Source organism: Mercenaria mercenaria, chromosome 9 (assembly GCF_021730395.1).
Source record: "Mercenaria mercenaria strain notata chromosome 9, MADL_Memer_1, whole genome shotgun sequence".
NCBI classification, from domain to species: Eukaryota; Metazoa; Mollusca; class Bivalvia; order Venerida; family Veneridae; genus Mercenaria; species Mercenaria mercenaria.
In genome coordinates this window covers 2,988,126-3,000,715 of record NC_069369.1, presented here as the reverse complement: position 1 = coordinate 3,000,715, position 12,590 = coordinate 2,988,126, and the positions used below count along the sequence as shown (strand labels likewise).

The following is a 12,590-nucleotide window of genomic DNA, read 5'->3' as shown; positions in this document are numbered from 1 at the left end:
GCTATTTTGGCTTTTGCAGCCATATAGAGACTTCGTTTATGGTTTTATTTGATACAAACTTCCAAAATATCTTCAACAACAATAAATCTTGGATTCCATGACAAATCAGATCCAGTCGTAGGTTCCAGAGTTATTTTATATCTGATTACCTCCCCTGATTGTAATCAAAATGGATTTATATCAGTAAGTACTTATAGGACTTATTTGAAATTTCATTATTGTTATTAGTTGGACAGAGACAATCAGGGTAGATAACTATGGACTGGTTTTATGTCAAATTACCTCCCTTTATTTCAAATTAAAATGGGTATATCTCCATAACTAATGAAGATACTGATCTGAAATTTCATTTATGTCAACAGATTTATTTGGCTGATCCTTCTTTTGTTCACTTACAATATTTATTTTTTTAATTACTTCCCTTTTACATTACTATAAATAGCTTATTTTTAGTAACTTTTTTATTATTGGCCATAGGGAAAAACCGAGACCACTTTTCTGTGGTACAACATGGATGGTACCTCCAATTTTTAGGTGTATTTTGACATATCTATACCTTATAAGAATTTTTTTTTCTTTTTGGTTAAATTTCTTCTCTTTGTTGTTCGTGTCCTTTGGACTTTGATATTTTACTGAGGACCTTCTTGTCCTCAAGTGCAATGATAACAGGTGAGCGATATAGGGCCATCATGGCCCTCTTGTCAGCTCATCTGATTTTTTGAAGAAAAAAAAAGATGAGTTTTTGTCATCACTTGATTGGCGTTGGCGTTGCCTTGTTAAGTTTTATGTTTAGGTCAGCTTTTCTCCTAAACTATTAAAGCTATTGCTTTAAAACTTGCAACACTTGTTCACCATCAATAGCTGACTCTGTACAGCAAAAAACAGAATTGCATCCTGCTTCCATCAATAGCTGACTCTGTACAGCAAGAAACAACTGCATCCTGCTTTTTGCAAGAATTATGGCCCCTTTTGGACTTAGAAAATATCAGGTTTCTTGGTTAAGTTTTGCGTTTAGGTCAACTTTTCTCCTTAAAGGTCAAAGCTATTGCTTTAAAACTTGGAGCAGTTATATGCCATTTATAAAAAGCGAACTCTGCACAGCAAGTACCGTAACTCTACATTGCTTTTTGCAAGAATTATGGCCTCTTTTGGACTTAGAAAATCAGATTTCTTCGTTAAGTTTTGTGTTTATGTCATCTTTTCTCCTAAACTATCAAAGCTATTGCTTTAAAGCTTGCAACACATGTTCACCATCAATAGCTGACTCTGTACAGCTAGACAGATAACTCCATCCTGCTTTTTACAAGAATTATGGCCCCTTTTGGACTTAAAAAATACCATATTTCTTGGCTAAGTTTTGCGTTTAGACCAACTTTTCTCCTTAACGGTCAAAGCTATTGCTTTAAAACTTGGAGCAGTAACTGTTATTCTTCATTAAATGCCGACTCCACACAGCAAGTACCGTAACTCTGCATTGCTTTTTGCAAGAATTATGACCTGTTTTGGACTTAGAAAATCATGGGTAGGACAATATTTCTATTATACAGAGACAAAAAAAAAACATTCTGTCCTGTCCCTCTGTTATTTACATCCATTTGTCCATCTGTCTGTCCATCCATTACACTTTTATGTTTTCTCAACCCTTCCAACAGTTTTTATTCAATTCAGATATTTTGTGTACATGTCAGCATAAAGTGGACATGGCATGTTATTGCATCTTCAATTTGAAGTTTTCTATAAAAGTAATACATTTTTGAGTGGTTGCAGTAAAACATGAATGATTATCGTAGGAGCATAGCTCTTTACTATTATCATTATCAACATTTAATTTAGTTACAGTTTGTAAAGAAAGTAGTGCCTATATGTACAAATTAGAACTTCAAGTATCTTTCCTCTGGAAGTCAGTGACAGGAAGAGATGATTTCTGAGCAAAGTATCACAGATTTCTGATGTATTAATTGTATTGGATTTGTGTAGAGCTTTTTGATTCCTACAAAAGAAATCTTGCTATTACAGGAAAATTGCATTCATTGTTTAAGCTTTTAATATATTTTGGTTTAGAATGTATTTTTTAACAGGGGTGGACATGAATCCCCATAAAAATCATAAACAGTGTTAGGATTTAGATTAAATCATCATATTCCTATTTGTTTCAGACTTACTGTAATTCTGTACATTACCTGTAGTAACAGGATCTATCTTAACCCTGACTGCTCAATTTCTGTAATGAACTTGTCCATCTTTCAATTTGAACAGTACCATTAACTGTTAAAAGGGGTGCTTACCAAAAAGATACTGACTGAATGGTGAACAGTGCAGATCATGAACAGACTGCATGGACGTGCAGGCTGATCATGATCTACATTTAGTCGCATAGGCAGAATCAGTTGTGTCCGGCGTGGTAAGGGTTAAAAACATAATGACAAGCATTTTTGTTCAATTTCAAAATGTAACAGATTACAGAGCAAACATAAATCATGGGATGGTGGTGCACTTATATTTGCCCTTGTCCATACTCGTAGTTCTAATTTTGTGTTGTGCATTATCTCTAAAGATGTTTGGCCTAGAGTCATCATACATCATAGAATTGTTGATCAGCATGTGAAGTTGTGCACCTTGGCTTTTGTTTTGGATTTCACACTGCCAGACCAGAGCTATAGCCCTTGACTTAGTAAAAATATGCTTAAAGGGCCTGAAAGTTTATGTCACATGTATCTCTAAAAAGTATTTGAATTAGAGTCATTAAATCTTATATGATTATTATTCAGCATGTGAATGTGTGCACCTGACGTTCTGTTTGGGATTTCACTTTTCCAGAGCAGACTGATATCTGAGACTTAATTAAACTTGTTTTTGAAGGTTATTTTGAAGTAGATCGAAACATGTAGCAAGTTTTTGGACAGTGTAAGATTCAGCAAGATTAAAAAATAAGTTAACTTTTGGACAGACATATTGATTTTGTGAAATGCCAACCTACTTCCATTTTCAGTGATGGCAGATATTGCAGAATAAATCTGGAAATCCATGACACTTTGCTCTGAAATCTATTACTGAAGATCATCCTAAGAGGCCTGTACTGGTTTTTCCCAGGAAAGACGGCTTCGCATGTATTGGTGCTATACACCGGGCACATTAAAGAACCAGACTGTCTGTTCGCAAAGAGCTTGGCTAAGTTAGCCGGACAAGCCTGTATCTAAAATGGATTTCTCTCTATCTATTCTGGGGGCTTTATCTCACTCTGTCCCTCTGGTCGGATTGCTCTATGTCTGTACTAGTAGAGGATGAATTTCGCACCCTGTGTGGCTGCATTTGCTATATGTAAATCGTCTTTGAACGTGTTGATCATGAAAAGGGCACTTTAACCCTTAGCCTGCTGGCGGCAGATGATTCTGCCTTTGCGACCAGTGCAGACCAAGATCAGCCTGCACATCCGTGCAGTCTGATCATGGTCTGCACTGTTCGCTATTCAGTCAGTAAATTTTCAGTGTAAACCCCTTTGAATAATAAATGGTACGGTCCAAATTGAAAGATGGACCAGTCCATTATAGAAATACAGCAGGGTAAGGGTTAATAATAAATCTGATATAGTAATAATAATAATATAATTCGGCATCCCTAGGCATGAGTTTTCTAAGATCAGTAAATGTCAATACTTTTTTATTTCCAGGTTTGCTGTATGCGACCTTGACACTCCTCGGAACAGTTGTTTTCCTGCTTGTATCCACACATATCAACGGCTGGCGACTAACGAAGAAATATGGTCTCATGCTGATGCTTGTCTATATTTTGTTTACAATACTTACCTCCTTGTATGAGCTCAATGTATTTGGATATGTTCATCCAAAAGAATGTGATTCAAATTATTAAATATTGAGTCAGTAACAATCCAATATCAAACAGTTTATTCCAGTGACAGTGCTCATCTCTCTGAATATTCCCTAAAATAAAAGAATAACAAAAAAACATTGTCCTGAAATATTCCAAACATCTGCTTAATACATTGAGGTGTAGACAAAACAGCCAGCATTGAATTATGACAGTTAAAGAAAGATGTCCCGGTTTCAGTCCTCAGTGGATGCTCATTATTGGACCGGGTACCAGATTAGAACTGTGCTATATTCCACTGGCACCAGTTTAAAATGGCAACACTGTGCATAGACCTAAAAAGATCTTACCAATACATACAAATTTAATCATGTTATGATTCAGCAGCCATACAATTTTATGCTAAAAAAGGTTTAGAATAGATTTTATAGAGTTTTATACAGTAAAGAAATTTAATATATATATAATAATGTTGTTTGTGAATAAAAAAGGTTGTATAATATTTAATTGTTCAGGTACGTAATTTTGACATAGTTAAGTTATACAGACTACTTTACATAAAATTATGAATGGTATAAAATAATGCTTTTCTGTTGTTCGAAATATAATGGCATAGTTTTTCCCAGTAAAATAGAAATATACATCCTTTGGTATTAAAGTGTGAAGTAAAATATATAATTCCATTCACTCGCTTTACTCTTTGAACATAATCATTTTTATATGCTTATAGACTTTGTCCGGAGCATATCTTCTTCTTGCATGGAGGGATTTTGATGAAACTTGGCACATTTGTTGAACATCATGAGACGGAGTGTCCTGCGCAAGAACCAGGTCCATAGGTTTAAGGTCAAAGTCACACTTGGAGGTCAAAGGTCAAATTAAAGAATGACTTTGTCTGGAACATACCTTCTTCATGCATGGAGGGATTTTAATGTAACTTGGCACAATTGTTCACCATCATGAGACAGAGTGTCATGCGCAAGAACCAGGTCCTTAGGTCTAAGGTCAAGGTCACACTTAGAGGTCGAAGGATACAAGAATGAAAACTTTGTCCGGAGCATTTCTTCTTCATGCGTGGAGGGATTTTGATATACCTTTGCACAAATGTTTACCACCATGAGACTGAGTGTCATGCGCAAGAACCAGGTCCCTAGGTCTAAGGTCAAGGTCACACTTAGAGGCCAAAGGTCAGATACAAGAATGACTTTGTCCGGAGCATTTCTTCTTCAGTCATGTAGGGATTTTGATGTAACTTGGCACAATTGTACACCATCATGAGACGGAGTGTCATGCGCAGGTCCCATTAGAATTACTTCCCTTTGTTATTACTATAAATAGCTTATATTGTAACTTTTTCATTATTAGTCATAGGGAAAAATAGAGACCACTCTTCTGTAGTACAATATGCATGTTACATCCAATTTTGAGGTGCATTTTGACCTATCTCTACCTGGGAAGGATTTTTGTGTGGACTTACAATTTTTTTTTTTAAAGATTAACTTCTCTTTGTTGTTACTATAAATAACTTGTATTGTAACTTTTTTATAATAAAAACCAAGACCACTTTTCTGTGGTGCAACATAGATGTTACTTTCAAATTTTAGGTGTATTTTAAGGTACCTCTACCTGGTAAGGAGTTTTTTTGTGGACTTAGAAAAACAAAAGAATTACAATAATTACTAAACAGCCACAAAATTAAAATTCCATTTGCAAATACAGGTGCTAGTGTAAAGAAATTTGCTGTGACGTGCGTATATTGTGACATTCTGGCACTTTTGTTAGATCTTTATGTTGCATGTGACATTATGCGAATATAAAGGATTAATTTTGGTTAAAACTGTTGAAAAGACTTGAAGTTAATGAAAGTTGTGTTTGTTTTTCATTAAAGTCAGCTTGTCTATGTCTTTTAATTATGGACTCTAAATTGTATCTTTCCATTTGTGGCCGCATTATTTGTGAACGTATAAAATGTGGTGTTCACAATGTGAAAGATATTTTGATCTTTCATTGTAAACAAATTTTCTATTAGTTTCATGTTTTGACAAAATTTACCCATTTATAGTTTCTTACCAGTGGAAAATATATTTGATATTTTTTGCTGTGAAAATACCAGATATATTTTACTCTAATGTTTGGATAATTAACTGAAAAACATGTAATAAATTTTGGAATTACACTCCAACATAAAGATCCCGTATTTGTTTGGCTATAAGACGGCTATGTAAAAAAATATTTTGTTAAGTGTTAGCGGTCCTTGAATGATGAAGCATTGATGTGTTTTTTCCTTGCCAACAGTTAGAATACTGCTCTGTTCAGGTTTAACCTTCTTTAGTTTAATGTTTCTTAGAAATTAGACCGTCATGTAATGACTGTATAACTGGTTCATTTTTTGAAAATGAAAGTTTTCAGATATTTTTACAAAATTCGTCATTTTTATTGTGATATGAAATTTGTTCTGAAAGTGTCTTGCGACTTACAGATACAGTCAAACTTTGTTCACTCAAACCAGATATGAACAGCAAAATTTAGGTGAGTTTTTGGTAGGTTGAGCCATTGAACAATATGCATTATATAGTAGGGACTTGGCATGACCCGTTAATGAGTTCGACAGAAGGGTGGTGTTCCAATTATCCAAGTTTGAACTAACAAGGTTTGACTATATTATATATAATTGTTAATGTTTTCTAGTTACCATATCTCGTTTTGTGATAGAGTGAACTTCAAACTGGAGATTTGTATTAATTGAATGGCAATAATATATGTGTTTTATGTAATATATTTATTTATTCTCATTATAATTACTGCTGAATATCTTTATATATTTAGGAATCTCTCTAGGTACATTCTTTTACATGTGATAGTGCAAATGTTAGTGTCAATAGAAGTGTTCATGAGCTGATACAATCAGCAGAGTTGTGTAAACTCAGTTTATGTAATAGTTTTAGTTAGAATTTTACTATAATATCCCGACCCTGCAGAAATTTTTTGTATTTTTTGCTTTGTGTATTTAAAGATATATTAAACCCGAATTCTTATTTGAAAATACGAACACTAAACTTCATAGTGTGTAAATTCAAAATTAACATGTTTTTGTTTATATACAGTACTGTGTGTTAGGTTTAATACATGTCTGATACATGATTGTTTAGTAAAACACAGAATTTATTTGTACTAAGCTTTTTTAACAAATGACTGTTGTACATGTCTTTTAATTATGAATGTAGCTCTACAAACTTAGTTAGTTCCTATATTTAGTCCAATGAGGATTTTCTACAACTAAAGTTACCGGTAGTCTTGAGATGAAGTGCAATATAATAGAGCACTCCAGTATAGCTTTTGATTTCTCGCCCATTTTGCACTTAATTTTACATATTTAGCTCACCTGAGTCAAAGGCTCATGGTGAGCTTTTGTGACTGCTCAATGTCCGTCGTCGGTCGTGCGTCATCAGTTGTGCGTCCGTCAACATTTTCTAAAAAAATCTTCTTGAAAACCACTGGGCAGACTTACACCAAACTTCACAGGGATGATCCTTGGGTGGTCCCCTTTCAAAATTGTTCAAAGAATTTAATTCCATGCAGAACTCTGGTTGCCATGGCAACCGAAAGGAAAAACTTCAAAATCTTCTTGTCCAAAACCACAAGTCGTAGAGTCTTGATATTTAGCATGTGACATCATCTTATGGTCCTCTATCAAGATTGTTCAAATTTAGCCCCTGGGGTGAAAAGAGGCCCCGCCCCGGGGGTCACAAGTTTTAGACTTATATAGTAAAAAACTTTAAAAATCTTTTTGTTTAAAACCACATGACCTAGGCCTTTGATATTTTGTATGTAGCATTGCCTTGTGGTCCTCTACCAAAATTTTCAATTAATGCCCCTGGGGTGAAAAGAAGCCCCGCCCCGGGTGTCACAAGTTTTACATAGACTTATATAGTAAAAAACTTTAAAAATCTTTTTGTCTAAAACCACATGACCTAGGCCTTTGATATTTTGTATGTAGCATTGCCTTGTGGTCCTCTACCAAAATTGTTCAAATTATGCCCCTGGAGTGAAAAGAGGCCCTGCCCTGGGGGCTCTCATGTTTTACATAGACTTGTTTAGGAAAAAAACAACTTTAAAAGTCTTCTTGCCTGAAACTGCAAGGCCTAGGCTTTTGATATTAAGTATGTTGCCTTTCCTAGTGTTTCTCTACCAAAATTGTTCAAATTATGTCACTAGGGTAAAAAGAGGCCCTGTCCTGGGGGTACCAAGTCTAACATAGACTTATATAGGAAAAAAATTAAAGATCTTCTTGTCTGAAAGTTCAAGGCCTATATAGGCATTTGATATTTGGTGTGTAACATTGCCTGGTGAATCTCTAATAAGTTGTTTTTTTTTCAAATTATGCCCCTGGGGTGAAAAGAGGCCCCGCCCTGGGGGTCACTTGTTATAATTATGAGTTAGGCCAGAGTTTTTTAATAACTTTGGTTACGGGAGCGCCGGTCCTAATTCTCCAAAATCCAAATGAAAATAAAATTCAAAATTGCGATTTTATTTTTATTTTCCCCGACGCTTGCATCTACTTTCCGTGGTGGAAAATAAAACAGTGTCTATTAACCTACAAAAATATCACAGCGTGTAATTTTAACGGTGCAGAAAGTGGACTGGTGTAAGTTTTGTCGATTGTATAGTCCCGATACATGAGCTTTAGTTTTTGTAAAGGAAACCCGTTTAGGTTACGTCAGACAACAACAACGAAATGGCGACACTCGAGGCTTTCTTCAGAGTATCGGTAAAAAGTTTTAAGTGTGATTTGAAAAAAATTATTCCACTGAAGACAAGCATAACAATCGGGGAGGCATTGCATTCTCTCCTAGAAGAAGCATGCGGGGATGATTGTCTAGTCAGCTTTATTGAAGCAGGAAAGGAACGGTTTCGATGTGATTTGGACACGCCGGTCCAGGTCTTAAAAGAGTTGGGGTTAGACTTAATCATTTTAGGCATATCCTTTAAATAGATATTGCATGAAAATAGACCCATCTGAGAGAAAATTTTGCAGCCGTATGACTCATGGAGCCGTACTCGAACCCTGCATCCACTGAGCTACCAGGCTGTTAGATCGACAAATGCACTTTCTCCCCTGTATAGTTTGAAATTTAGTTTTATACTATGACTTCAAATACTGTATGACCTGGTACTCAAGTTTTATTTGGATTAATAGTTTTGACAGCAAGTGACACATGTTTTCAGAGCACACTATTACATACTTTTTAAAATATAACGAGGTGAGAAAAATGTGCATTGACAATAGATATCGAACCCACGTCCTGTTGCGGACAGCCATATCCGGCTTAGAAGCCTGATTTGGCTTGAATTTAACAATTTTAATAAGTTTTAAAGAGATCCTTGCATTACCTGAATGTTCTATTCTCGATTCCCTTTGGGCCTGCTCTTCGAGATCGCAATAAAAACTCTGTTCTTTTGGTTTTAAGGACAAAAAAATGTATGTCCATTGTGGGGAAGTAAAACTCCTATTACTTTGATTATTTTATATTGTCGGTATTTTACATAGTATTATTAAAAAGATTATTTTAAGGTCTAGATAAGGATTCGAATCTGTACTGTAGGGCGACATGAGTAAGAACGCCTTAGACTACTCTGCCACCCTAACAACCCGAAAATGGTTTTGCAATTTGCCAGATAACCGATATCTATTAATAATCTACCCCAAGATGACTATATGCATTTGGAGACTTTTAACAGTCATTACATTGCACCTTCGAATGATAAATGGTATTGCCCAAATTGAATGATGGACCTGTCCATTTTAGAAACTAAGCGTGCTAAGGGTTAAAAGGTCAGAAACACAATATGCATAGGATGTGACAACAATACTACACTACACTATATATTATCACACCAACACCAGAAACAGAATACAATGCCAGGCGTGTTTAGTCTCTATTTATTAGCAAGCTATATATATGTTTAAAGCAGGCAAGCAACATGCAAAAAATTGCAAGTATTTAATAGTTTCTACAACATAATATTATAACATACGACATGGAGGCTTTAATAAAGAAAGTGGGAATAAAATGCTTCAAATTGGGAAAATAACTTGTCTGATTTATCTAGACTGTGTTGTTAATCTACATTTGCCTGAAACAACAATTTTTTTTAAACCTGTGGCACTTTTTACAAATTAAAATTGTGTTTTTTTTTTCGTTTTTTTTTCCCCCCGATGCTAACATTTTCCTACTTTATTTTTATTTTTATTCCCTCCTCCTAATGCTCATTTTTGGAAAATCTCCCGTAACCCAAGTTATTAAAAAACTCTGGCCTTACATAAGAAAAAATACTTCAAAAATTATCAGGTCATATTTCTTTGACTGTTTAATTATAATTACCTGATGACCCAAGCGATTAGGGATCACTTGACTGTGACCTTGACCTACTTTCTTGTTTTTTAAGATACAGCCTTAAAATTTGGAGGACATGTGCAGTTTTGCACACCAATTTTAAAACTGTCTTTCATTAACCATGAATGTGACCTACTGACCTGCTTTCTAATATTTTAGCATCAGTTTGCTGTGTATGTTGTGTATTCTGTGTATGCTGTGTATGTTGTGTATGCTGTGTATGTTGTGTATGCTGTGTATGTTGTGTATGCTGTGTATGTTGTGTATGCTGTGTATGATGTGTATGTTGTGTATGATATGTATGATGTGTATGTTGTGTATGCTGTGTATGTTGTGTATGCTGTGTATGATGTGTATGCTGTGTATGATGTGTATGTTGTGTATGCTGTGTATGATGTGTATGTTGTGTATGTTGTGTATGCTGTGTATGATGTGTATGTTGTGTATGCTGTGTATGATGTGTATGATGTGTATGTTGTGTATGTTGTGTATGCTGTGTATGTTGTGTATGATGTGTATGATGTGTATGTTGTGTATGCTGTGTATGATGTGTATGCTGTGTATGCTGTGTATGTTGTGTATGCTGTGTATGCTGTGTATGATGTGTATGTTGTGTAGCTGTCATTGTTAAATGTTCTTTCAGAAGGCTGTGATTTTGTGTAAAATTGTTTGAATTTAAAGCTATGCAGTAATGCAAACCTTTGTTAAAACTATATGCTAGATAAAGCGGATGTCCACCAGTAGGTCCTCTCTCTGTATACTGCATCAAGAGTCTTTTGAATTTATTTATGTACTGACTTCACTTTAATAAACAAAGACGTTGAACCCTGGGGGTTTATTTCCTTCCAGATAATGCTCAACCAATCAGGTGTGATTGTTAATATAAGATTCTGTATGTAGTATTTAGAAGTGCCATCAATCATTGTAAAAATATGCTGCAATATCAAAGGTATCTCTAGTCTTTGTCAACAGTACTGCAATACCCAAAATAAGTATCAATTTGTGATGTAGAGAGAGACTGTGGTTTTTTTTTTTTTTGTAGCGTGGCTTTCCCTGTTAAATATTCATCCTTGCTTTTTTCCAGTTTCCCCAAAACCTCCAGTGCTTTAATTCCCTTTTACCCAGTTTTGTATTTTGCCTATATAATTAAAATGTACTTGTTGTTGGATTTTTGAAACAACCTGTCTGCTATATCTTTCAACCACAGTTCCTTTTTGTCGCCGGCATACATTGCTATACATGGCTCGCTGGCTGTGATCTGTGCTTCAGGGGAAATCTACCCTTACCTTTTCTTTGTTTAGTATTCACCTCTAGTCCTTGGCATGTGTCAATCATTAAAGGCTCATTATGCATTATTGTCAAATGTAAGGTATATATGTAATATTATACATGTATTATTAAGAATGTATTTACCTCCCTTCAGGAGATATTGCTATACATTGATTACCTCCCTTACAGAGATTGGTAACTTTGATTGCCTCCCATGAAAACATCTCAGTGTTCATAGAACACCCCAGTGAACTGTAAAATATGTTTTATATAATTGTTAGTATTTTACTTGTATTATATGCTATCAAATAGAATTTGAAGTATGGTACCTCATAGCTCTTACAACAGCATAGAGCCTGTGAGTTCTGACAAGACCAGGACTGATATTCTTATTAGCTTACCCAACATTGGAACTTACAAAGTAACCCTGCAGTCACTTTTAATTCATTTTACATTGAAAGTTTGTTCAAACAAATACGTGCTATACATGATAGAAAATTTGATTTATGTCTTGTGTTTAAGAAGATAGAGTTGATTTTAGGACACATCCTTTGAATTTATATTAACACATATCTTATTGTCAGCATTACTTCTACATTCTATATACCATGACATGTTTTAATATGCAATCATCATTCACCTTGTCTGTGACATTATTATGCCCCTAGATGCAAGGAGTATAGGGGCTATATTGGAGTCAGGTATGTCTGTCTGTCTGTACATCTTCAATTCATGTTAACTCAATATCTTCTTAATGGCTTGGGAAATTTTCATCAAGACAATGTTCAGAGCATACAACCCCAGTCACTAGGTCACACTTGAAGGCCAAAGGTCAAATAGCTTGTCTTTGTTCCTGCTCCATATTGCTCTTAGTGCTTTGGAGATTGTCTTAAATCCGGCATCAATTGTTTTACTCATCAAGTTGACATGTAGAGCACACAACCTAGGTCACAAGTTCCAAGGCCAGGGTTTAGGTCAGAGGTCAAATAAGTCATTTGCGTGTCCACTCCATATCTTCTAAACCACTGGCAAGATTTTCATAAAACTAGTATCAGTTATTTACCTTTTCAAGACAACATATAGAGTGCATGACTTGAGTCA

At 35.0% G+C, this 12,590-nt stretch overlaps 1 protein-coding gene across 1 annotated transcript in view; it reads left to right on the top strand.

Annotated features, from left to right (window-relative positions):
- Positions 1 to 8,824, top strand: part of LOC123546367 (probable sodium/potassium/calcium exchanger CG1090) — a 63,000-nt gene extending 54,176 nt beyond the window's left edge. The window contains exon 10 of the mRNA XM_045332571.2: positions 3,668 to 8,824. Within this exon, the coding sequence (XP_045188506.2) occupies positions 3,668 to 3,867 (200 nt within the window). The 3' untranslated portion in view covers positions 3,868 to 8,824. The remainder of the gene's footprint in view (positions 1 to 3,667) is intronic.
- Positions 8,825 to 12,590: the final 3,766 nt, after the last annotated feature.